Source organism: Saccopteryx leptura, chromosome 1, assembly GCF_036850995.1.
Source record: "Saccopteryx leptura isolate mSacLep1 chromosome 1, mSacLep1_pri_phased_curated, whole genome shotgun sequence".
In the NCBI taxonomy this organism is placed as follows: Eukaryota; Metazoa; Chordata; class Mammalia; order Chiroptera; family Emballonuridae; genus Saccopteryx; species Saccopteryx leptura.
The window spans coordinates 68,871,056-68,899,055 of NC_089503.1; the positions used below are offsets into that span (position 1 = coordinate 68,871,056).

General features: G+C 37.3%; 1 protein-coding gene across 2 annotated transcripts; it reads left to right on the plus strand.

Moving 5' to 3' along the window:
* PCF11 (PCF11 cleavage and polyadenylation factor subunit) lies at positions 1-28,000 on the plus strand. 2 transcript variants are annotated; one of them, XM_066369662.1, is made up of 16 exons: positions 1-489; positions 4,118-4,243; positions 6,231-6,419; positions 6,767-6,961; positions 8,058-9,172; positions 9,739-9,919; positions 10,023-10,506; positions 11,029-12,590; positions 14,777-14,876; positions 17,789-17,908; positions 18,744-18,849; positions 22,905-23,088; positions 23,889-24,044; positions 24,464-24,556; positions 25,083-25,118; positions 26,945-28,000. In XM_066369662.1, the coding sequence occupies exons 1-16, from the start codon at positions 298-300 to the stop codon at positions 27,158-27,160; spliced, it is 5,055 nt and encodes a 1,684-aa protein (XP_066225759.1). In that variant the 5' UTR covers positions 1-297; the 3' UTR covers positions 27,161-28,000. The 2 variants fall into 2 exon arrangements, with proteins under 2 accessions (XP_066225759.1, XP_066225767.1); XM_066369670.1 differs by having other exon boundaries at positions 10,023-10,113.

The following is a 28,000-nucleotide window of genomic DNA, read 5'->3' on the forward strand; positions in this document are numbered from 1 at the left end:
GGTTGGGAACACAGACATTTTCGGAGCCGGAACCGCCACTGCCGGCGCCATTTTGTGTCTGTGGAGAAAGAGGCTTCTGTGGCGGCTGGAACTGGACGGAGAACACCCGTGAGAGGGCGGCGTTTCGTACCCGAGGTCCCCCCTGTGTCGTCCCCCAACCCCCCTCCGCGGTCAGCATGTGGTGAAGCCGGAGCCGCGAGAGACCCAGGGAGAGGAAGAGGAGTCGGAAGGGAGGCGGGGTGTCGAGAGCGGCTTCAGCTTCAGCTGCGGCGGACCTCGGAGGGGGGCCGCGGCGCAATGTCAGAGCAGACGCCGGCCGAGGCCGGTACTGCGGGGGCCCGGGAGGACGCCTGTCGGGATTATCAGTCATCACTCGAAGACCTGACCTTCAATAGCAAACCGCACATCAATATGCTGACCATTCTAGCCGAGGAGAACCTGCCCTTCGCCAAGGAGATCGTCTCTCTCATCGAGGCCCAAACCGCCAAGGTTTTTATACACCCCGCAGCCTCCTATTCTTCTAATACTCCCTGATTTTAGTGTCAGCCTCATCCCAGGTCTCGCTTCCATCCAAAGGGGCACAGTGTTCCTCGTCTCCAACCCTCCCCCTCCAACTCTGGCTCGGTCTTGGGCCCAGGCTTCGAGCGTGGGCCTCTCGCGGGGGGAGGGAGCGGGGAGGGTACAGGGTGGAGTCCCACTTCCGCTCACCAACTCCTATTTAGGCCACCGCATTGTACGTCCTGACACACGCTTTGAATAGAGCCCTGTGGGGAGGAGGACTTAAAGGCAGGTTGTGGCGTGGGGAAGGAAGAGTCAAAACCATTTGAAGCCCCCGGGAAGGTGGGGAGTGGCTCCTCTCCTACTTTTCCCCTCGGTACCCCTTTGGGTAATCGTGCTCTGTGGGTTGGAAGGAGGTGAAGGGGGACCTGGGAGCGAGCTGTTGGTGGGTGGGAATAGGAGATTGGCCCCGAGTGGAGCAGCCGCTTGTTAGGAGCCCAACATGGCGCCTGAAAAGCACATGATGCAAAAGGGAAGAGAGAAGAATCCATTCCCTGCCAGCCAGGCAGCTGCTCACACCCGTCAGCCCCGTTTTGAGGTGGGGGCGGCTAGATAGAACTTTAATTCTCCTCTCGGGGTGATTTATTTGTCCCCCAAAATGGGAAGTTGGGGTTGAGTGTGGGGCATGGGTGGCGGGGGGAGGAGATCTTATCCAGCCTGTAGGTGGAGAACTGGCCCATTGGGTAACAAGTACTTGCAGTTTTTTTTGAAAAGTTCAGCCCCTCCTCTTCTCTTTTTTTTCTCCATTCCCTAATAGTGAAGACGTGCTTTTCTTCACCCCTTGACAGAAGTGGTCCTCTGCCACCCTATATTTCCCTGTAGTCCTTTCTCTGGATTCATGTGGGAGTGATATGTCACTTAAGTAAAGTTACTGTTAAACTTAGTTGTCATAATGCGTTTTAATAGCTTCCCAGCACTACTTTTTAAGTTATTTTTCAAGCTTGTACTTACGGTTTAGTTTTTTCTAGTTAGTGATTGAAATTCAACAGGATGAGCCTCCTTTTAGCAGAGTGAACCCCTTTTAAAAGGCCACTTTAACAACAACCACCAATATATTGTTTAGAAGCGGTTTCTGTCTAGTGTAAAACTGAGTGGTCTGACTAATAAATGGTTTTGAAATGTGTGACTGGTATTATAAAATTTGTGAATAAAACATATAAAATATGTATTTGTCTTTTTTATTTACCTTTGTAAGGTGTAGAATCTGTTTCCAAGACTTATTTTTATCTACGTGGTTGTGTGTTTTAAACAAAAGTCTTTAAGTGACTTGGGTTCATTCTTTAGGTTCCATCCACTCTTGGGTAAATCTGTTCACAATATACACGGTTTCAGGTGGTCCTTGCATACCTTAATTTAAAGAGGACAAAAGTAAGGTTTTTTTTTTAGGGGCCCTACAAGTTTGTCATGCTCAGTCTGACAGCTAAAATACAAGCCTTCATTCTCCTTTTCCTGTGAATGTCTCTGAAACAGCTTTTTTTTTGTTTGTTTGTTTTAAGTATGAGATTTAAAAAAGGGAGCATTCCTCATATTCAACATCCTTTTCTTGGTACCACAAACATGTTGGACATGAAAAACTTAGTTTTTGTCTTGTTGAAGGCTTAACTTGGCATTGAATGCCTTTTAAAAAAAAGCAACAAGGAAATCACTCACGTTAAAAAAATAACATTGATTTTTAAAATCTAATTGCCTAGTATTTGGGGGGATTACTAATACTCCACAGAGCCTAATATATTTAGCAGCTCAGGTTGTCACCCAAGTTTCTTTTATTGGGTTTTAATGGACCCAGAAGATCTTCGAGAACTGAAAAGTAAATGCTGAATATAGTGATCACATTAAAACTTGTATTTGTGTATGGCTACACAGTGGTGAAAATAGATGGACTTTTTGCTGATAAAAGCTGCAGCTGAAATTTTTTTGGCACACGTTTCCTGGTTATTTTTGTAAAGCCAGGTTGAGGAGAAGATGTGAAAGTAACTTTGGGAAAATACCTTTATGGGGTTGAGGGTGAGGGGAGGGATTTTCTGTCATTTGGTAGCAAACTGGCTTGGTTTTGTGTTTCTGGAGGTGAATGTTTGTGTCCTTATTCACTAGCATCTCAGCATTACTAAACTTAAGGATTCACACCTAATTTGACTCCTCCCATGAGGCAGTAGTAGTGAAAAAAATAGTACATGTAGGATCCACTTGTACAATAAAAAATTAGCCTGCTAAACAGATTTTGGTTTTATCGAGAGCCTGTTATCATAAGTACCACAATGACTAAAATGGTGTAAAACATGACACAAGATAGAGACACAGCAATAAAGCATTTGACATGTTGATTCTTAATTTACCCACATGCGTGGCCTTGTGAACCCTTTTATTAGATAATACTGTAAAAAATTTTTCATACAAGGTTATTCAAAGGTTTCCTTAGCCAACTTTGGTTGTAGTAAAAGTTATTAGAAGCAAGAGCACTTCTACACACTTGTATGGGCAATTGGTTTTGTGAAATATGGAATTGTGTACGTCTGAGCTGTGAGCCTACCCTAGCTACAGATAGCTATGGGTAAGTGTTGTTCAGGGTTAAGATTCCTATACACATGGGATGGGTAAATGGGGATAATTTTTTTTTTTTTAAATCATGGTTGCTCCTGTGGAGTCGGATTTGACACTTAGTTTATGTGGTGTGTCTTAAAGCTCCTCAGCAAGTCTGTGAACCTGCTGATGCTTTCTGGAAACTTGATGTGCCTTCTAAAAGCCAGTGATGGGTAGGCATCCCAATTGAACTGGGGCAACATTTATTGCTTTGAAAAGGGCCGCCTGTATCTGCATCACCACTGGCTCTGCACAAAGTTAGAACCCCTGGTTTGTGCATGTCAGAGGAAAAATATTTCGACGGAGAGTCCATGCTGTGAAGAAAATCTTCAGGACAAATCCTGGTTTCCAGAGTCAAGTTCAACCTGATTTACATGACTCAGCGGCTACTCGTCCAGTTTTTCTTGTATCGATAACAACTTGCTCCTTCCTGCAAGTTTAAGTGTTTTTTGCCATTGACTTCGTATGTGAAGTATATTTAATTTCTTTGTACATTGGATTATAGAGAAGTAATCCTAATGATTTTACAGGTAAAAGCTTCATAGACTTTAACATATAAAATTTTATGGAAATTAGAATTTCTGCCAGAAATCTGAAAACTTCATTGAGTCTAGGTACATCTTATAAGTTAATGTGGGTTGAACAGCTTATATTTGGATTGCAGAAAATATCCTCCCCCCCCCCCTTTTTGGTCACTTAAAACAGATCTTTACCATATGAACATAAAATTCCATTGAGTGTTAAATGAATATACTAGAGATTAAGGTTTTTAATGGTGATTTTGAGCTTATTTTGTATGCTCAACTAAAGATCACTGTAAGAAATGAGTACTTGATTGAACACAAATGTTTCATAAACGTTAATGCTAATTTAAAAATTATCAACAAGAATAGAGGTCTGTATTGTAGGTTTAAAAACTCACTTTTAAAAATACTTTGGTGGCAATTCATTATACTAAACTTCTCAGTTTCTTTTTATTCAGGCTCCTTCCTCAGAGAAGCTTCCTGTTATGTACCTTATGGATTCTATCGTGAAAAACGTTGGACGAGAGTATCTCACTGCCTTTACTAAAAATCTAGTTGCAACATTTATTTGTGTGTTTGAAAAGGTATATATGCATTTAGAAACATTTGAATTTTTAAAAAATGTGTTCCTGATTAAATAAATACTTGCCTTTGTGTTGGGTTTTCTTGGGTGGTACAAATGTTTTACTTGGACATTTATCAGGTGCCATCATGAAGTTAGTGTTTTATGTTAGATTTTTAATGCAGATTGTAGGGGTTTTACATTACCCATTCAAGAATAGATGACATTTGGCCAAAAAATCTGAAGCTATCAAGAGTATTTCAAATTTCATTGTTTACATTTCTGGTGTTAGGATGTTGGCTATTCCTATCTGAAAAAAACTATCTACCACTGTGTCTCAACCTGTGATTGATACCTGAAACATTTGTGATTTTTTTTTTCTCCTGGAAATGTTTCCTCTTGTTACTTTGTGTGAATATGTTTTATATGAATGTTCTAGGAATGTGTGAATAGTGGACCAGTTCATTGCTTTAGATTATATTGAAAACACTTTTTACCCCCTTAGAGTATAAAAGAAAAGCTTGTTAGTTTCTATATCTACAGACTTATTCTTTTGATAACACTGAATCTGGTAGTTTGGTGAATACATTTGCTGGAGTAATTATCTTCCTTTCAGGCTTTATCTTTCACACTTAGCAAAAGGGCATTTATAAGATACTTAGATTTAGTTACTGTTTTCTAACAAAACATTGGTAGTTCTTATATTTTAGATGTATTTGTTCAGAGAAAACAGTTGTCAGACTTGGAAAATTGGGATTATTTTGAAAGAATTATTCAGTATAAGGTTTTACTTGTTAGAAAATGTAGTTGCTACTTGAGTAATTTTCTCTTAAGTTCCTAGAGAAAAATATTACTAAGTATGTATATGTAGAAGAAATTTGGAAGGCTGTATTTGAAATTGTATTAAGGAGCTTGTTAGTAGTATATTATAGATCTTTATTAAATACTTCTTACCTGAGCCTATAGCTTTGGAGAAGTTGACTTTGCTTTATTTGAAGGTGGGGAACTAAGCCAACCTCTTGGTTTCAATTTTAGTATGTTCAAATTCATTTGCATGTTTGGTAGAATACCTTGACTGAATCTAACTGGGCCTTAACACTAGTTAATGAAAATGACCTTGTAGTAAATGTAATTTATTATCTAAAAACTTAAATGTAGTAAGGCTTTATTATCCTACAGTTAAATACCTAATTCAGTTTTTTTAAGTACTAGGTTTCTCTGATGGCTAATTTTTAAAATACTGCTACTATGCCCATTGTTGTTTAAGTATGAGCAGTTATTTAAAACTAAAGCTCATCAGTGGGTAAGATTTTGAATTTTAATAATTAAGGTGCCTTCCACACCACAAATAGCTTGTTCTTAAGTATCAACCATATTGTATTGCAGAAGATTGGGAGTGAGATAGTTTTGTCTAAATTTTAACTTTGTATACCACATAAATAATTAAGAAACTTAAGCCATCAGGTAAACTTTTATAGTTGTGTTAATTTTGTCCAGAGTTAAGAATAATACTAGGAATGCTAAATTAAGCCCTAAAATTTGGAAATGTTCATTTTTTTTCCCAATGGGTCTTTTTTACTTAGTGACAGGCAAGTTGAAGAAAGACCATGTGTCATTCAGTTTCTTTTGCACATCTGCATTCTTGACAGAAGACACTTTCAAGTTTTTCTGAAGCACATGAGCATCTCTGGGCTTTGTAGTAGTTCTTTATCTCAGTATTTTCAAAGCCATACTTCCTGAGGAAATTGTACTTTTGAAAGTACAGATTAGCCAGTAGTTTGCTTTCATGAATGCTAAGTGATGATTGCTTTTTCTCAAAAAAATTTTTTTGAGGGAGAAATTTATTTTACATTTGCCAACCAAATATATTTTGAATACTTAGTTTTATGTAGTTATGAATAAGTGTTTGTGCTATATGTGAAGTGGAACAGATTGATGTAGCTTTATATTTAATATTTAAAACATTCTATAGTAACTTAACAAGCCATAGAATTGTTCTGTTGTTCTAGGTGGATGAAAATACTAGAAAAAGTTTATTTAAGTTACGTTCTACATGGGATGAAATATTCCCATTGAAGAAACTTTATGCCCTGGATGTCAGAGTCAATTCATTAGATCCTGCTTGGCCTATTAAACCTCTACCCCCCAATGTGAATACATCTAGCATCCATGTGAATCCTAAATTTTTAAATAAATCGGTAAGTTTTACATGAATGATATGTAACTAATACTTTTAACTGTCAAATTCTGACTTCGCTAAAATTTTTTGCCAGAAAATAATATCAACAGTTTTCTGTGCTGAAATGGTTTAGTTAAAATTTTTTTCCCCTTTAGGTTCACAGTGCATTTAAAAATATGTTCTTGTTTAGGTGTTATTTTGATTTTACATTTCTGAAAAGTTTTCTGTATACTTTTAAACATGATTGGTTGTTTAAAATTATGGATGGTATTTATGAAGAGATAAGTTGATAATTTTTAGTTCCCTCTTCTTTTTTTAGCTGTGATACATAGCTTTTTTTTTTTAACAAGTAATTTTCTCTTATAGCCAGAAGAACCTTCAACACCTGGCACAGTGGTCAGTTCCCCTAGCATCTCCACTCCTCCAATTGTTCCTGACATACAAAAGAATCTTACCCAAGAACAACTAATAAGGCAGCAGTTACTAGCAAAACAAAAACAGTTATTAGAACTTCAGCAGAAAAAGCTGGAGCTTGAACTGGAGCAAGCTAAAGCACAATTGGTAAGTAGAGGAAATTTGCATTTTAAATATTCTAAACATCTTCCGATAGAAAAATAATTATTTTGTATTTGAGTTGTATTAACATTACTTTATTAATAGTGTATTTTTATTTCACAAATTATAGTGTATTTTTTAGAGCAATATTTTTAAAGATTTTATTTTGGTTTTACAGAGAGAAGAGGTGAGGGAGGGCAAGAACTATCAATTTTCAGTTCCTTCACTTTAGTTGTTCATTGGTTGATTGTCATATGTGCCTTGATTGGGCAAACCCAGGGTTTTGAACCAGTGACCTCAGCATTTCAGGTTGACGCTCTGTCCACTACACCACTACAGACCCGGCAGTTAGAGCAAATTTTTATATCCTTATTGTAAAACTCATTGGAATATAAACTGTACATTATTTTCTTTCAATTATTTTCTAATGTATTGCTATCTTCTAAGATAACACCTTAGTTTTGTTAATTATATAATGTGGTTTAATATCAGTCCCAGTATTGTAGGCTTGTTGTAGTGAATGTTGTTCCAGAGTTTGGAACTTGAAATCAGATTTCTAGAAGGCAACAAAAGAAAAAACCATCACAGAATTAAGGACTCTAGGAAGATTATGTGTTTATACGCATGAATGACCTACTAAGTTGTTTTATTTGGCACTTAAATTTGAGAGTAAGGAGGTATATAAAAAGAGTTTTATAAATTTACTATCAGTGCTACTTTTGGAGGAACTAAATTTTATAACAATGTATCTGGTATTACTGACTCCTATGAAGCTGGAGTGCAATTAGTAATTTCTTAGCAGCAGTCTGGCTTAGAAACCTGATTAATTAGGAAGTGGGAGGATTTTTTCTCATCTACTTAGAGAGTATATTATAAAAACCCAAAGTAAAAAGGATTAGTAAGAAATAATTGGCCATATATATCTATATATATATATAGATAGATAGATATATATAGATATATATATAAACTATCTTTTCACTTTAGTATTTTGAAAAAAAATGAATTTGTTGCATAAAGCATATTTTTTAGGTTTCAATTTCTTGATAAGTAATCTGCACGTTTTGCAGTATTAACATGAACATTTATTTGTATATTTCAGGCAGTTTCTCTTAGTGTTCAGCAGGAAACATCCAACTTAGGTCCTGGATCTGCACCATCCAAATTACATGTTTCACAAATTCCCCCTATGGCAGTTAAAACTCCCCTTCAGGTGCCTGTGCCACCTGAGAAAAGCCGTCCAGGTCAGTCCTTACAAATTCAGGATTTGAAAGGAACAAACCGGGACCCCCGTCTTAATAGGATGAGTCAACATTCTTCTCATGGAAAAGATCAAAGTCACAGAAAAGAATTCCTAATGAACACATTAAACCAATCTGATATTAAGACAAGTAAAACTATACCCTCTGAAAAACTAAGTTCATCTAAACAAGAAAAAAGTAAATCAGGTGAAAAAATAACCAAGAAAGAAATTGACCAGTTAGATTCTAAATCTAAATCTAAATCTAAATCACCATCACCTTTGAAAAACAAATTATCTCACACTAAAGACTTGAAAAATCAAGAATCTGAATGCCCCAGGGTGTCTGATATGAGCAAGAGAGATCCAAGATTAAAAAAACATCTTCAAGATAAGACTGATAGCAAAGATGATGATATAAAAGACAGGAGAAAAACAGAAAAAAAGGATAAAGATGAGCATATGAAATCATCTGATCACAGACTGGTTGGAAGTAGAAATAAAATTGTTAATGGCATTGTACAAAAACAGGATACAATAATGGAAGAATTGGAAAAACAGGGAACAAAACCTGGGAGATCAAGTACTAGAAAGCGGTCACGATCACGATCACCCAAGTCTCGGTCACCAATTATACATTCTCCTAAGAGAAGAGATAGGCGGTCACCCAAACGAAGGCAAAGGAGTATGTCTCCAACCTCGACTCCCAAAGCTGGAAAGATGCGCCAGTCGGGGTGTAAGCCCTCACATATGGAAGAATTTATGCCACCTTCCAGAGATGAAAGAAACGCTAAGAGAAGTGCTAAACAGGATGTTCGAGATCCAAGGCGAATAAAAAAGACTGAAGATGACCGACTACAAGAAACTGCAAGTCAGCATTCTATAAAGTCAGGCACTGAACCAAAGGAGAATGTAGAAAATTGGCAAAGTTCCAAGTCTACCAAAAGATGGAAATCTGGTTGGGAAGAAAATAAAAGGTAGGATGTTCACATTTTTAATCAAGTAGAACAATATGTACATTTAAAAACTGTTAACCTAAAAATTGGTTAATGTTTATTGGGTGCTATCATTGGTGCTTTATTTTTCTTTTAAGTTCTTATAAAATTGTATGTTAAATACCGTTCTTATTGTACAGATAAGGAAAGTAAAGTTTAGAAAGATTAATCTACCAAATGCTGTACATTTAGAACATGCGAGAATTAGAATTTATATCTGATTTTTTTGACTTAAGATCTTGTTCTCTTAAACCAGGGGTCCCCAAACTTTTTACACAGACCCTCAGACCGTTGGAGGGCTGCCACATACAGTGCTTCTCTCACTGACCACCAGTGAAAGAGGTGCCCCTTCCGGAAATGTGGAAGTGCAGTGGGGCTGGATAAATGGCCTCAGGGGGCCGCAGTTTGCGGACGCCTGTTAAACATTTAATTAACTTTTATGATTACATATATTCACTGTAACTAGATCCTTTGAAAAGGATTCCTAAATATGGTTCTGAGTGTTTTAAAAAATTTTATGAAGTAACATACTGCTTTTATGGTTTCAGCTTACAACAGGGTGATGAACATAGTAAATCTCCTCATCTAAGGCATAGGGAAAGCTGGTCAAGCACTAAAGGAATCTTGTCACCTCGAACCCCAAAGCAGCAGCATCGATTAAGTGTAGATGCCAATCTTCAGATTCCTAAAGAGTTAACTGTTGCAAGCAAAAGAGAATTACTTCAAAAGGTAGTACTGTGATCCCATGTAATCATTATTCCCTTTGTCTAAGTATTTTTGTAAATATTTTTTATATTTAAAACACTTGATTTCCTTTTATCACCCCATGCAGACGAGTGAACGTTTAGATTCTGGTGAAATTACACAGGATGAGTTCCTTGTTGTTGTGCATCAAATTCGACAGCTATTTCAGTATCAAGAAGGTAAACATAGATGCAATGTACGCGATAGTCCTACAGAAGAAAATAAAGGTGGATTAAAAAAGAAACCTCTCTTATCTGATGCTGAATTAACCTACTATGAACATAAAGCAAAACTGAAAAGGACACAGGTTCAGCATTCATTTCCAAGACTTGATCTCTTAGATCCTGATATTTTTGACTACCCTTTGACTGATGCCTTGTTGTCTGGAATAGAATGTGAGCCATCCAAAAGTAAACATGCAAGTAGGAATAGTGGAGCACAGTTTGACAGAAAAGAACAATTTAGTGAAAGAGCAAGACGTCTTTCTCCTATATCTGGGAGTCGTACTTATGCTGAGAATCTTCCACCCCATGAGGGCCGGAGAAGACATGACGAGCAAGTCTCTGCTAAAGGTAGAAAGTTAAATCAGATTATGCCTATTGAATCACAGCAGTGAAGGGAAAATGAGCAAGCTAAGTGGGGATGGATTTTTGTGACTGTTCAGACTACCTCTTTTTTTTTTTATTTGTTTTTTTCCTCTGTGGGAAGGGAAGAGAGCTAATTTAAGGCCAACTGTATGTTAGGTACTTTACTAGGTTCTTTATGTAATCTGATTTAATCCTCAAAACACCTCTATGAAATAGATTATTATCCCCATTTTACAGTTAGGAATTAAGATCAGAGAGGTTAAATAACTTGCTCTTTAAGTCAAATAATTACTAAGTTGACAGAATGGGGATTTTTTTTTTACCCAGGTGTGTCTGACTCTAGAGGGTATCTTTTACCTGATGTTTGATGTTGTCTTTTTTTCTCCCCTCTTAAAGTGAGATAGTATGGATATTTTTGGATAAACATTTACATGAATATAGAAAGACTTTAAGATAACTTTATATAAATACAGATTCAGGGAAAGTAATTATTTTTCTTTTTACAAGGTGTACGAGAAGAGCAGAGATCACCATTCAATGATCGTTTTCCACTTAAGCGACCAAGATATGAAGATTCAGATAAACCATTTGTAGATAGCCCAGCATCACGGTTCGCCGGCCTTGATACAAATCAACGACTTACAGCATTAGCTGAAGACAGACCATTATTTGATGGACCTAGTAGGCCATCAGTCACGAGAGATGGCCCAGCCAAGATGCTTTTTGAAGGACCTAATAAATTAAGCCCTAGAATTGACGGACCTCCTACACCAGGTTCTCTTCGGTTTGATGGGTCACCTGGACAAATGGGGGGAGGTGGCCCTTTGAGATTTGAAGGACCACAAGGTCAGTTAGGAGGCCCATGTCCTTTGAGATTTGAGGGTCCTCCAGGACCAGTAGGGGCACCACTGCGCTTTGAGGGGCCAGTTGGTCAAGCAGGTGGAGGTGGTTTTCGGTTTGAAGGTTCTCCTGGTCTGAGGTTTGAGGGATCTGCAGGTGGTCTACGATTTGAAGGACCAGGGGGCCAGCCTGTGGGTGGTCTCAGATTTGAGGGACATCGGGGTCAACCGGTTGGTGGTCTAAGGTTTGAGGGACCTCATGGTCAACCTGTGGGTGGACTTAGATTTGATAATCCCCGAGGTCAACCTGTAGGTGGACTTAGATTTGAGGGGGGTCATGGTCCGTCAGGGGCTGCAATCAGGTTTGATGGACCTCATGGTCAGCCAGCAGGTGGGATCAGATTTGAGGGTCCTTTGCTACAGCAAGGAGTTGGAATGAGGTTTGAGGGCCCCCATGGTCAGTCAGTAGCTGGTCTGAGGTTTGAAGGACAACATAATCAACTTGGTGGAAACCTTAGGTTTGAGGGTCCACATGGTCAGCCGGGGGTTGGGATTAGGTTTGAGGGACCTTTAGTCCAACAAGGAGGTGGAATGAGGTTTGAAGGTCCTGTACCAGGAGGTGGCCTGAGAATTGAAGGGCCTCTGGGTCAAGGTGGTCCAAGATTTGAAGGTTGTCATGCTTTAAGGTTTGATGGTCAGCCAGGTCAGCCATCACTCCTCCCACGATTTGATGGACTACATGGTCAACCAGGTCCTAGATTTGAAAGAACTGGTCAGCCGGGCCCACAGAGGTTTGATGGACCACCTGGACAGCAAGTTCAACCAAGATTTGATGGTGTGCCTCAAAGATTTGATGGTCCACAACACCAGCAAGCATCAAGGTTTGATATTCCCCTTGGTCTTCAAGGCACACGATTTGACAATCATCCTTCACAAAGGCTTGAATCAGTTTCTTTCAACCAGACTGGTCCATATAATGATCCACCTGGCAATGCTTTTAATGCCCCATCCCAAGGACTGCAGTTCCAGAGACATGAACAAATATTTGATTCACCTCAAGGACCAAATTTTAATGGACCACATGGCCCTGGAAACCAGACTTTCTCAAATCCCCTTAACAGAGCTTCTGGACACTATTTTGATGAAAAGAATCTTCAGAGTTCTCAGTTTGGAAACTTTGGCAATTTACCTGCTCCAATAACAGTAGGAAATATTCAGGCATCTCAACAGGTACATAAGTCTTTATTTTTAAATTATGTTGTGTGGAGATACGAAGTTTTTAATATTTCTAGGGTTTAAGGAGGTTTTCAGGAAATAGTTTATTCTACAGATTGGACAATTTTCACTGTACTTTAAAATTTAAAACTTCATGTGCTAAGAAAATGGGAAGAGAGTCTTTTGTCTGAAATTTGCAATTTCAATCCAAAATTGCTCTTTCAAGTATCTAGAGAAATCTCTCTTTCACACATACACCCCCCCCCCCTTTTTTTAGTAGACTTTATTATTTTATTTTTATTTGTGTGTGTGTGTGTATGACAGAAAGAGAGACAGAGAGGGACAGATAGGGACAGACAGGAAGGGAGAGAGATGAGAAGCATCAGTTCTCTGTTGCAGCTCCTTAGTTGTTCATTGATTGCTTTCTCATATGTGCCTTGACCAGGGGGATACTGCAGACCAAGTGACGCCTCGCTCAAACCAGATGAGCCTGCGCTCAAGCTGGCGACCCCAGGGTTTTGAACCTGGGTCCACTATGTTCTAATCTGATGTTTTATCCACTGTACCACTACCTGATCAGGCTAGACTTTATATTTTTAGAGTAGTTTTAGGTTCATAACAAAGTTATACTGGAGGTATAGATATTTCCTTTATACCTCTTGGCTTCATACATGCATAGCCTCCCTGTTACCTGTGCATGTGTGTTTTTAGGCCTCAAAGCCAGTAAAGCATTATACACTTGGGAGGGTGTTTTATTGATCTCTGTTACATTGTAGAACTGGGATAAGTTTTAAAGTAACCGTAGTTTATTATTCCTTAGCCTGAGTTAAATATGAAATTACCCATGCTTTTACAGTCTATGATTCTTTTTCTTCCTCTCTTCCTACTTTTCACCACCTTTTCAGTCATTTCAGTCACATAGGATTATTTGATATTAATAACAACACAGCAAACCTGTGACATGCCTTCCAAATGTATTTTATCATCTAAACATATACAATCACCTGTTGGTGTTTTTCTACATATATTTGAAAATGCATTTTGAAATAATTTTAAAGCAATGTGCTTAAAATTTGTGATTAATTCAGTTGAATTTATTTAATACTTCTGCTTGCCTGCTGATATTCTCCTAGGCTAAATTTACTTTTTTTTGAGTTACTTAAGCTTTCTTACTAAGGCAAAATCACTTTATACTAGTAACATTGTATAGAAGAAAATGTAAAACAAGAATAAGATTTTAAAAGCATATTACTAAGCATTGATAGAAAACAATTTTCTGTTGATATCAAATTGTTTGAAAAAATAATTGCCCTGCTTAGTTAGATTTACTTTCTTGTATGTTCTTAAAAGAAAGGATACTATTATTGACAGATACGCTAGAATGGGATTTGACTTAGTCTTGCTTCCTACATTATACAGAATTGGTGGGATTTTTATCACGTATACATGCCACTGAAAGTTTACATGGATACTGAACATGGCTTATGAATGGATATTTGTTTTCATAGCAGAAACATGTAGAAGTCCTACCTTACTCTGGACTACAAATACAGTATTTGTATGCCTGTACAGTGGTTTTTCATGACTTTTTTCAACATTCCCTTGATGTCTTTTATAGCTACAAATACAGTATTTGTATGTCTGTACAGTGGTTTTTCATGACTTTTTTCAACATTCCCTTGATGTCTTATAGAAATCTACTTTGTAACCTAAAGTATGGTGGCCAAGCAGATGATCACAAAGGCGTTAGATTGCTAATTAAAACTGGCTTTAGACATCTCTGGTGAAGTCAGGAGTTAGGGGCTCATCTTTGCTGCTAACTAGCCATTATGACTGTGTACAGGTTACATCTGGATGTTAGATCTTCTGTTTGTAAAATAAGAAAGCACCAGCAAGTAAAGTGATTTGTGTAAGGTCACACAGCTATTTGTTGGCTACCTTATGTTTTCATAGTATCTTAGACTTCTCAAAGAAGCTTCACATCCATTCTCAGTTCTTTATAATTCTATGAAACAGATTCAGGAAGGTATTATTCCTTTTTTTGAAAGCCTAGAAGTGAAGTGACCCAGTCAAGTTACACTCTTAGATTTTTATTCTCATAGAAATGAGGTCTGTGAATATTTTTATGTGATTAGGATGTTAAAATTTTACTTAAAATGTTACTTAAAATGATGTTCTTAAAACCAATGTTTCTTTTAAAGGTTCTTACTGGTGTTGCTCAGCCAGTACCATTTGGCCAAGGGCAACAGTTTTTACCAGTTCATCCACAGAATCCTGGAGCATTTGTTCAGAATCCTTCAGGTATGTATTTTCTGACTTTTGTGTTTTTCAAAGGACAAAGAATTGTTGTCTTGCTGAATAGCTACCTTGTCAATTTTAGAAATAGCGATTTTGAGAGGGCATATGCATCTTAGAGACATTTAGTCAGACTGGAGTATTTTGTTTAAATTGTTGATGTGCGTTCACATTGATCCTTTTTATAAATATAGAGATGATTAGCCAGGACTAGTAGACCATTAAAAAGAGGAGGAGTAAAACCTATTGGGTAGAAACTGGAGGGTGGGGTAGGAGTGTGACACTTGTGTTGAAATGAAACAAATGATAAACCTCAGAAATCTGTTACTTGGTATTTTGAGTTTCTGTTTTGTGTGTATGTGTGTGATGATCCAATAAACATTAAATACTGGGGACATTGCCTTATAAAGTTGATTCATTCATATGTCTTTATGGGTACTCAATAATTATATCCAGTGTGTTAAAAGAGTAGCAAAAAACTTCTGTGATTTCTTAGCCAGGTATCCTGATAAGTGTCTTTGTTACTGTGGTGTGACGTATAACGGTATTGGATGCTAGGGCTTTAAAAATGAATTTTAGTTTTAATATGTGAAAAATAGGATGTATATAAATTATAGTGGTTTATAAAATAATTGCAAAGTTAATGTATTGAGAATTAGCTCAACCAAATCACAGTGATACTTGCTTTATTTTTCAATCTTCAGAAACATGCTCTAGGATGGCACTATTCCATTTACAAATTTAGGGAGTTGTCTAAAACTTCTGAAGTAACTAGGGAAATCCTAACAAGTTTTAGTTTTGCATTAGTTCTTTATTTATTTATTTTTATTTGTGTTTACATAGATTCTAGGGTCACCCTGAATGCATCTCCCCTCCCCCGTATTCCCTTCAACATCTCCCTTGTCCCCCTCCCGAAAGCGCCCTCCCCCCTTCCCTTCAGGTTGCATTAGTTCTTAAACTGTGTCATTATAAGAAATTGATTCAATTAATTTGAAAGCTTTTTGTTTTTAATTTCTAGGCTGACCATTTAGGATTAATATTTTTAATGTTTTTTATTGTCATTGTAATGAAAGGGAAGAAAAGAATTTGGAATTTAAAGTCAGAGGACCAGGCTTAGAATCTCCAATCTTCTACTTCATAGATGGGCAGAATATAAGGAAATGTCCTCGTTGAGCTTCAATTTCTTCCTCTGTAGACAGAATATGATAAGTCAGTATTTGCCTGGAAAATTTGTTATAAGAGAATCAAATGAGATCGTATGTGCAAAAGTAGTTTGTAACTTGTAAAGTGGTGTATTAATGTATTTTCCTTTAGAATTGTTTTTCTTTTCTTTTTTTTTTTGTATTTTTCTGAAGCTGGAAACAGGGAAAGACAGTCAGACTCCCGCATGCGCCCTACCGGGGATCCACCGGGCATGCCCACCAGGGGGCGATGCTCCGCACCTCCGGGGCGTTGCTCTCGCTACCAGAGCCACTCTAGCGCCTGGGGCAGAGGCCAAGGAGCCATCCCCAGCGCCCGGGTCATCCCCGCTCCAATGGAGCCCTGGCTGCGGGAGGGGAAGAGAGAGACAGAGAGGAAGAAGGGGGGGGTGTGGAGAAGCAAACGGGTGCTTCTCCTATGTGCCCTGGCCGGTAATCGAACCCGGGTCCCCTGCACACCAGGCCGACGCTCCACCGCTGAGCCAACCGGCCAGGGCCTAGAATTCAGTTTTTCTTATTGAAGATATTTGTTGTTTTGAACTTGGTGTGCCAGTAGTGTCAAATACTTGTGCCTTATAAATATTAATTCATTTAGTCCTCATAATAATCTTAGTTAGGAACAATTATTATCCTTTTACATGTAAAGGAAACTGAGGCACAAATAAGCAACTAGATATCACACAACTAGAATGTGGGATTTCCAGTTAGAATCCCAGGAATCTGGTTCCATAGTTCATTTTTTTGATCACTGAACTTGGCCATCTGCAGACTTGTGTATACCTAGTTGTGACTCTTAAGACACTATTATATAGCAAATTCTAATAAAATGTAAATGTTAAACTAGTGTGTGAAATGCTATTGTAATTGACATTGAGGTTGATTTATTCATTCATTTGTACATTCAGACTATGTCTAAGGCATAGTGCTAAGTGTGAAGAGTATGCAGTGGTTAAAGGCAGAGATTAGTGTATGTGGATGCAAATTGAATTTTTTCTCATGAAGAGGAATTTTTAGTGGTTCACAACTTTTTCTAGTGGTATATAGTGAGATGCATAATAGTGACATACAAATACATTGAAATATTAATTTTATGGTTGAGTGAGAGAATAATAATTAGATTAGTGCTTAACGAAATATGTAATTGAATTGATTTCTCACTAGTGAGTTTAAGGAGAAGATTGTTATCTTTGTCTCATATTTCAAATTATTGAAGCTTTAATAAGCCTCACACTTGTTCATCAATAGCTTGAGCTGTTTTATAAGGGCAGTAATTCAGCAAAGGTCGGGGTGGGTATACTCTGAGCCACATGACTCGTCTTCATGTGTAGTCATGGGTGGGTTGGGGAGTAGTATAATATATATTTCTACTTAGGCTTTGGGTCTTTTTTTTTCTGAGTATGATTAGAAGATGAGGAATAGAAAATTAAGTAGTTGGAAATAGTGATGGTGTGTTGCATTGCATAGAAGGGAATATGAGTATAATGTATTAGTGTTTTCAGTATTTGTCCTAGAATATATTTTTAAGAGGTGATGATTTTCTTACCTAACTGAAAAGTTCATTTTAGGAGCTTTTGAAATAATTGACACTCATCCTAAACAATATGTAAATTTACTGTTGATAGAACATCTTGAAGAAAACTTTGAAAATGCTTAGTATAATTTGTATCTTTGAATTTCTACTTTCATTTTAAGAGTGTTATTTATTTATTTATTTTTAAGGAGCCCTTCCTAAGGCATATCCTGATAATCATCTCAGTCAGGTGGATGTAAATGAATTATTTTCAAAACTGCTAAAAACAGGAATTCTCAAATTGTCTCAACCTGATTCAGCTACAACACGTAAGTATATTTTCATACTTCATCTTCCAAAGCTCCATGAAATTACAAAGATGTAGGATGTGATACAATGTAAGCTATGATAAAAGTTCTTACTGAAAATAATTGAATTCTTAGGTATACTGTTTTTTGAAAATCTAATAGAATTCGTTTGTAATAAGATTCTTTTTAAAATTTCTGAGACGAATTTACTACTTTTGTAGTGGACATTGGTTCATAACATGCCTGCGGGTAATGTGTAGACTTTTTATAGTTATTTTATATTAATTAATTATTTTAGTGAGAGAGAGGTTGGGGGAGAGACAGGAAGGGAGAGAGATGAGAAGCAGCAACTTGCAGTTGTTTATTGCCTTGTTGAGGGGGTAGCTCCAGCTGAGCCAGTGACCCCTTGCTGAAGCCAGTAACTGTAGGCTTCAAGCCAGCCATCTTTGTGCTCAAGCCAGGGACAACAGTACCACGCTCAAGCTGGTGAGCCTGTGCTCAAGCCAGATGAGCCCACACTCAAGCTGGCAACTTTGGGGTTTTGAACCTGGGAGCTCAATGTCCCAGGTCAGTGTTCTATTCCGTGAACCACCACTGGTCAGGTTTAATTTAGTTTTTAAAAATAATTTGAATATTGATGAAGTAAAATTTTGTGAAGATAGACTTTTAAGAGATGAGACCTAATATTACTTAACAAAATAAAGAATTCCACTAGGTGTCTTTCCAGTAAATAAATATAAGATTAGAAGCACTGAATAGACAAGGTGGAGTTCTTTATTATAACTACAGTATTTCTCTTTAAAAGACTATATAAAAAATGGTATTGAGAGATTGGTATATTTCTTTTCAATTGAAGAAGCAAATGAAGTTGCTGCTCAGCCTTCTGCTGAAGAAGAGGAAGATCAAAATGAAGATCAAGATGTTCCAGATCTTACCAATTTTACAATTGAAGAGTTGAAACAGTATGTAATTTTTTTTCTGACTTTTTTAAGATAAAAAGGACAATGACTTTACTAACATTGGACATTATTATTATAGCTATTAATTTTACCCCTTGTACATTTTTAAAATTAAGGAAGCCTTTTTTTTAATGTAACATAAACTTCAGGAAGCCTGTTTCTAAATCCCCTTTTAAAATATGTCTACTGCACAAATATTTAGGCCTAAATGCTATCCCTAAATTGCTATTTTTTAAAATACTGTTTGGTACAGCTAATACAGAGAGTTGGTATTGATAATCACTCATCTTCCTTTTTATCTTCATTGATTTTTGTTTATTGTTATTATGTATTTGGGGTTAAGAAAATTAGGTTTTTGTATCTAGCATTTAAAAAAAAAACAACTTTTTTTTTCTGTAAGTGAGAGGAGAGGAGACAGTGAGACAGACTCCTGCATATGCCCTTACTGGGATCCACCCAAGCAACCTGGTCGGGAGCTGATGCTTGGGGCTGATGCTCGAATCAACTGAGTTATTTTTACCTGAGGCTGAGGAGCTTGGATTAGCCTAGCTATCCTCAGCGCCCCAGGCCAATGCTCGAACCAGTAGAGCCACTGGCTGTGGGAGTGGAAGAGGGATAGAAGGGGGAGAGGGGAGGGGGGAGAAGCAGATTAAATGGTCGCTTCTCTTGTGTGCCCTGACCGGGAACTGAACCTGGGATGTCTATCTTCAGGGCTAATGCTTTGTCCACTGTGCCACTGCCCAGGGCCCAAAAATTTAAAAAAAATCTTTTTTCACCTTATTAAGTAATGCATGTTCATTGTGAAAAATTAGGAAATACAAGTAAAATTAAAAAAAAATAAAATTACATACAATTTCTTACTTTACTGCTAACTACTGTTAACAGATACTTGCGTATCTTTCCATAATTTTCTATTGCCTGTATTACTTATAAAAAAATGTATAAAGCTATTTTATGGATTTATTATATCTTTATATGAGTACTTGATTTAAAAAAATTGAACAGCTAATATTTTTATCCTTTTGAAAGCATGTTTTTTAAAAGTAATACTTTAAAGGTTTATAATGAGTCTTATAATAAAGGCTTATAATAATAAAAGATGGCATCCCTTTCTCCAAGTATTACTGTTCACTCAGAGGCAACCATTTTTTTTTAAGAATTTTAGTTATTGTCCTGGCCGGATAGTTTGGTTGGTTAGAGCAGTGGTCCCCAACCTTTTTTGGGCCACGGATCAGTTTAATGTCAAAATATTTTCACGGACCAGCCTTTAGGGTGGGATGGATAAATGCACAAAATAAAATTATGTGACTGGCGTAAAAACTGTGGTATTTTTGAATATAATTGTCGAACTTACAAGACAAGCGTCAAGAGTGAGTCTTAGACGGATGTAACAGAGGGAATCGGGACATTTTTTAAAAATAAAACATTGTTCTGACTTAAATATAAATGAAATGGAAATAATGTAAGTTATTTATTTTTTCTCTGCGGACCAGTACCAAATGGCCCACGGACTGGTTCTGGTCCACGGCCCAGGAGTTGGGGACCACTGCTATAGAGCATCGTTCCAAAGCAGAGGGGTTGCCAGTTCATCCCCTGGTCAGGGCACATACAATAATAGCTCTATATTCCTATTTCTCTTTCTCTCCCTTCTACTTTTGCTGAAATTAAGAAAAAAAAAGTGGGTACTAAAGAGAAAATACATAATATATATATTATATTATAAATTTTTTTTTACTTATTGATTTTAGGGAGAGGGAGAGAGAAACGTCAGTTTGTTCTTCCCCTTATTTATGCATTCATTGGTTGACTCTTGTATGTGCCCAGACCAGGGATTAAACTCACAACCCTGGTGTATTAGAATGATGGTCCAGCTAACAGCTACCTGGCCAGGGCCCGAGGCAACCATTTTTTAAACTCTTTTCTATGGTTCCTAGCATTTACTTCTCTTATTTATTTATTTATTAATTTTTTTATTGAATGAGAGGTGAGGAGGCAGAGATAGACTCCCTTCTGACTGGGACCCACCCGGCAAGCCCCCTACCAGGTGATACTCTGCCTGTCTGGGCCACTTCTCTGTTGCTGGGCAACCGAGCTATTTTAGCACCTGAGGCAAGGCCATGGAGCTATCCTCAGCACCCGGTGCCAACTTTGCTCAAACCATGGTTGAGGAGTGGGGGAGAGAGAGAGACAGACAGACAGACAGACAGATGGGTGGGAGGGGTGGAGAAGCAGAAAATAGCTTCTCCTGTGTGCCCTGACTGGGAATCAAACCCTGGACTCTCCATACGCCAGGTAACTCTGTACCCCTGAGCCAACCAGGCAGAGTCTACTTTTTTTTTTAATAAGATACATACACATAAGTAGAGTTACAGTTATGAGTATATGAAACTGTTCATTTTTGTATTATTTATTAATTATTGTATATAATTAATTTTCTATATGAACAACTGTAAATCTTTTGCCCCATTTTTTATTTTTTAGATTTATCACATTTTTTGTTCTATCAGGTTTAGAAGTCTTGTGACTTTCTGAAAGTGAAGTTTAGCTAGATCTTTTCATTGTTTTGCCAGCTTGCTTCCATATAGTTAGTTATATAACCATTTTTCATTAAATCATTTAACATTAATATTATGACTCAATTTATTTTGTTTGCTGGTATACAAAGTACTTGTATAATGTCTTTTTTTTTTTTGTATTTTTTTCTGAAGTTGGAAATGGGGAGGCAGTCAGACAGACTCCCGCATGCGCCCCCACCTGGATCCACCCGGCATGCCCACCAGGGGGCGATGCTCCGCCCATCTGGGGTGTTGCTCTGTTGCAACCAGAGCCATTCTAGCGCCTGAGGCAGAGGCCACAGAGCCATCCTCAGCACCCGGGCAAATTTTTCTCCAATGGAGCCTCAGCTGCAGGAGGGGAAGAGAGAGACAGAGAGGAAGGAGAGGGGAAGGGGTAGAGAAGCACGTGGGTGCTTCTCCTGTGTGCCCTGGCCAGGAATCAAACCCGGGACTCCTGCATGCCAGGCCGACGCTCTACCACTGAGCCAACCAGCCAGGGCCGTGTATAATGTCTTTTGCTTTATTCTACTATGTTTCTTTTTGTATTTTTTCTGAAGTGAGAAGTGGGGGTGGGGGAAGGCAGACAGACAGACTCCTGCTTGTGCCCTACTGGGATCCACCTCGCATGCCCACCAGGGCGCAATGCTTGGCCCCTCTGGGGCCTTGTTTCGCTGCAGTCTGAGCCATTCTAGCACCTGAGGCAGAGGCCATGGAGCCATCATCAGTGCCTGGGCCAACTTTGCTCCAATGGAGCCTTGGATGTGGGAAGGGAAGAGAGAGATAGAGGATAAGGGGAAAGGTAAAGAAACAGATGGGTGCTTCTCCTGCGTGCCCTGGCCGGGAATCGAACCCAAGACCTCCACACGCCAGGCTGACTCTACCGCTGAGCCAACTGGTCAGGGACTATTCTACTATTTAAGAAAGTGTTTATAGTGTTCCTAACTGCCCTGTGTGTGGATTTATGTGGTCTGTATACAATTTCTTTCCAAATAGGGAGCCCATAATTTAAAAAAATGATTAATACTGACCTAAGTTTCCTATAAATCTTCTAGTTACTCTTTTTAGTAATACATATGTTGATTATTTATTCTTTACCTCTTTCCTTGTTTATTAGACCAGGCTGGGCAGTTGAATTATTGAGAACTTCAAAGGTCTGAGAGGTATCCCCTTAATATTGACACTAGTTTAAGAAGAGACCAATTATTGCTTTATTAATTAACACATGGTTGTTGCATTTTAGCCAAAAAGAAATAAGTAACTGTTAATAATAGGATAGACTGACTTACATTCCAAAGTTTACCAAAGTTAAGACAAAGAGGGTGAATAATATTAGAGAATAATATTAATCTTTAGTGTTAACAGTTTTTCATGAAACATTATTTTGTCACATAATGGCTTCATCATTAGTAAAATATATAAAACTGAAATATTTGTAACTGCCTTTTTTAAAGTCCTTTAAGCCAAGTTATCACAACCAAAGATTTTTTTTTTTTTTCAAAATAGACGTTATGATAGTGTTATAAATCGACTGTACACTGGTATTCAGTGTTACTCTTGTGGAATGAGGTTTACAACATCACAGACAGATGTCTATGCAGATCACCTGGACTGGCATTATCGGCAAAATAGAACTGAAAAAGACGTCAGCAGAAAAGTCACTCATAGGCGTTGGTACTACAGTTTAACAGTACGTAATCCGTATGTCTCTGAACTGTCTTTTAGCCTTTAAATTCTGTCATTCCGAAAGTTTATTAGTTTAAATAATTGCTGAGATCTAACTTGTGAAGTTTTTTAATAATATATAAAAGGTGTTTTTGTTTGTTTGTTTGGTTTTTTTTTGTTATTTTGCAAGAGAAAGCGAGAGTGAATCAGGAAGGGAGAAAGATGAGAAGAATCAACTCATAGTTGCATCACTTTAGTTGTTGATTGTTTCTCATACATTCCTTGACTGTGGCGGGGGTGGGGGGCTGACCCAGTGACCTCTCTTGCTCAAGCCCGTGATTTATGTGATCATGGTAGATCCCATGCTCGAGCTGGTGAACCCACACTTAAGCCTAAGAGACCACACTCAAGCAGGTGAAAGAGTTTTACAACCTGGGACCTCAGCGTCCGAGGTCGATGGTCTGTTTACTGTGCTACAACCAGTCAAGCAATAAAAGGTTTTTTAAATAAATAATTTGAATAGTATGTAGTAAGTTTTTGTTGAGATTAGACTAGGACACAGATTTCTTCTAAAATTTCAAGTTGCTATTACTGGGTTTTTAAGAAAAATTTTATGTAAAATTTATCTTGTTTAAATTAGTAACTATAAAGACAATGGAAAATTAATATTAAGGTCTTAATTGTAATTAGGTGCTTTATGTTGTCTACTAGTTATGGGGCTCAAAGAAAAGGCATCTTTTTAAATAATATGACATTATATTGAATATCTGCAGTGAAAGCTTAGGAACAAATTAATATATTCTTTTTAAATCAACCTGTTTTAAGGACTGGATAGAATTTGAAGAAATAGCTGATCTGGAAGAACGTGCAAAGAGCCAGTTTTTTGAAAAGGTACATGAGGAAGTTGTACTTAAAACTCAAGAAGCTGCAAAAGAAAAGGAATTCCAAAGTGTACCTGCAGGGCCAGCTGGAGCAGTTGAGGTGAGAGAATTCTCTAGTTCTGTTCATGTCGTTCCCTTTAAGTAAATAATCATAAGCATACCACTTGGTTTATATCCCTCTTTCAGTGATTATAAGATTTCTTCACTTGATATTAGCCAGAGGCCGAGAAGTGATTTTTTTTTTAAGATTTCTTTTAACCTTTACTCTTCCGTTGTACTCTGTGATCCTGGCTTTGGTTTTTATAACCATCATAGTTACTTACATAATATGTATCAGTGACTAACACCAGTGAAATGTTAGCTATTTTTTGCATGGGAGAATGCAAAGTTTGTATGTGTGTTATATATTGTTTAAACTTGCATAAAAATGCAAATTTTTTCCTCCAGTTAATAAAATGTTTGTATATTTTTATTCAGTGTGTTTATTAGTAAATTTCTTTTTATATAATTCTATTTTAGAGTTGTGAAATCTGTCAAGAACAATTTGAACAATACTGGGATGAAGAAGAGGAGGAATGGCATTTAAAAAATGCTATTAGAGTAGATGGAAAGGTAATTTTCAATTTTTTATAAGAAGTTTTAAGATTAGTTTGTATTTGTTTTTTGTAGGGGTAGCTCACCACTTTGAAAGAGAAATGTTTTTGTTTCTAATAAAAGTATTTCTGAGGTTTTGGAATTTAGAGTCAGTGTTTGAGTTGGAAGGGATCTTAGCAGTCATCTAGTTCTGTACTCATTTTATATAACAGGTTGCATAACTAGTTAACGATAAACTAAGGACTAGGTCTTCTAAATCTAGTTTTGTTTTCTTTCTGCCTAATCACACTTTTGCTTCTAAATTTATATTTCATCATCACTGGTACTGTCTTGAAAACCTGTCACATTATCTACTTAAATGCAGAAAGCCAAGTTTAAAGAGAAATCTGGTTGAAAATTTTTTATCTATTTTTGTGACAAAATGATTTTTGTCTCCTTTCCAAAGATACCTCTAGTTTAAATTAGAAAAGAAAATCTTATTAGAATAGACATTAGATATGAATAGACATGTGAATACCTACTTATTTTTTTCTTTTTGATTCAGATTTATCATCCATCATGTTATGAAGATTATCAAAATGTAAGTTCTTTTTAGTTACTGGTCTCATTTACATTAATAAATTTTATTATTTTTTGCATCAGAGTAATAATTTTATTTTAACTGAGATTGAGCTTTTTTGTATTTTTATGTAGTATTTAGAAGTTATTCACTAAATATTGTTAAATTGATAGAATCTGACTTAAATTTTGAAATTTCTGTATTATTCCTTGCATTGCATTCACTTTAATCTTGATGTCTTTTACTAGTCACTAGTCATAGAGAAATATGAGGGAAACTGAAAGATGAGAAGGATCACAATCTAGAGTTATAGATAGCATCTCGCTTTTTTTCAGACATACTATAGAGGAATAATTTATTTAATATATTTAGTAAGCGAGAGACAGAAAGGGAGATGAGAAGCATCAACTCATAGTTGTGGCCATTTATTTGTTCCCTGATTGCTTCTCATTTGTGCCTTGACAGTGGTGGGGGTGGAGGGTGGAGTGGGTGCCTCTACCAAGCCAGTAACCCCTTGCTCAGGCCAGCAACCTTGGGCTTCCAGCCAGCAACCATGGGATCATGTTGATGATCCCATGCTCAAGCCTGATGACCTCGGGATTTCCTTTCTGGGATACAGCACTCCACTGTGCCACCTCTGGTCAGGCTAGTGGAATAATTTTTAAATGATCACACCTGAAATTTTGAGGGAGAGGCAAGGAGAGAGACACAGGAACATTGACTGTATATGCCTTGACTGGGAAATCGAACCGGCAACCTCCACACTAACAAACCGAGCTATTGGGCCAGTGCTTAATTTTATTTATTTATTTTAAGAGAGACAGAGAAACAAAAGGGGGGGGGGTGCAGGGAAGCATTCATTTGTTGTTCATTCATTGGTATGCAACCTCATTGTTTCAGGGTGACACTTTTTTAAAAAAAAAAATTTATTTTTTGTATGTTTCTGAAGTTGGAAATGGGGAGACAGACAGACCAGGATCCACCCGGCATGTCCACCAGGGGGCGATGCTCTGCCCATCTGGGGCATCTCTCTGCTGCAACCAGAGCCATTCTAGCGCCTGAGGCAGAGGCCACAGAGCCATCCTCAGCGCCCGGGCCAACTTTGCTCCAATGGAGCCTCAGCTGCGGGAGGAGAAGAGAGAGACAGAGAGGAAGGAGAGGGGGAGGGATGGAGAAGCAGATGGGCGCTTCCCCTCTGTGCCCTGGCTGGGAATCGAACCCAGGACTCCTGCACACCAGGCCAATGCTCTACCACTGAGCCAACCAGCCAGGGCCTCAGGGTGACACTCTTAAACAACTGAGCTAACCAGCCAGGGCCACAGATGAAATTTAAAAAAGACATTAGTGTGTTGCCTGTAGAAACTTTTTTTTTTCCTATAGAGTGACCATTTTTTTAAAACCAAACAATGGAACACATTGTCATTCAGAGAATTTGTTCCGTGGGTTCAAGAAGCAGTTGCTAGATTGTAATGTACATCAAAAGATTAGACTGTCTAGGATGTTTTGAGGGTTTGTGGCACTTTTAAAAACCCTAAGTGTTTGAAATTAGGAATCACAAAAATCCTGTGATGGAAGGGTTACTATCTGTGCAGGGTCAATATAGAACATGTCTAATCAATGTCTTTTGGCCTTTTATTGGTTACTGCTTTTCTCATCTCATTGCTGAGTATATATTAAATGCTTAATAGTCTGCTTCTATGGAATGTTTTATAGGGAAGCAGGTATTTCAGTTGCATTTGGTATATATGTCTATTTCTTTGTCTATATAATGGTCTTATAATAAAACCGTCATTTACTGTGATACTTTTGAACTTCAATCAGCACTTATACTGCTTTTCATTTTGTAGACATCTTCATTTGATTGTACACCATCTCCCAGCAAGACACCTGTTGAAAACCCTTTGAACATTATGTTGAACATTGTCAAAAATGAAATGCAGGAACCTTGTGAAAATCCCCAGGTTAAGGAAGAACAAACTGATAACCCACCAGCTTGTACAGAGGAAAGCATAGCAACACCCACTGAAATTAAAACAGAAAATGATAAAGTCGAGTCAGTTTAAATAAAATGAGAAAGGTATGTTTTTCTTTTTTTAAAAAAGCTGCTGTTGGATCTAGAAGGTGAAGAATTTTTTTATGTATATATAGACATATCTATATAAATTGTCTAGCTGAGGCAGGGCCTTCAGCTATCATTTGGTTAATAAATACATTTTAGTATTTGCATTTCCTACTGCCTGCACAGTTTCAGGTGCTTGTTGTGTGAAAGTTCTGTAGATGTGTGCAAATTTAACAAAATGAAATTGTATGTGTAAAAATGTACGATTTTCACTTGTGAAACTGTAAATTATAAATAAAAAATATTTTTGCTATCCATGGAGTGTAATATTTATGCACACCATCAAATAAAGACAGTGTTTCTGTACTTTTTACTGGGTGAAAATGGAAATAAACTGCAACATAAGATTTTTTTCTAGTAGCTCCCATGATTAAAGAAGTCAAGTCTAAGTTTTATCCTTCAAAGGGGTTGTGAGAGAACACTGCAGGACTTTTCTCAAATAGAAAAGCCAGATTAAAAACAAGTTTTTTTTTAAATTTTGAGAACTATGCAGATGTCCATTTTTGAAAAGTATCTAAGAAGCAACTTTTATTCTTGAACTTGGACGCTGATGCCATCAAACAAATATATTTAAGTACTAAAGGTGATTTTTTTTTATGACATTTTTCAAATTTGTCATGATTTAATGCAGTGAACATTATTTCTATTTTAAGTTACAGGGGAATCTGTAAGAATGTTCATTTGAAACATGGTTAACCTTTTTCATTTGTTGGTTTTGACTGAATTAGATGGATAACATGAGATGTTAATATTCATACATGTAATAAATAGAATGATGAAGAAA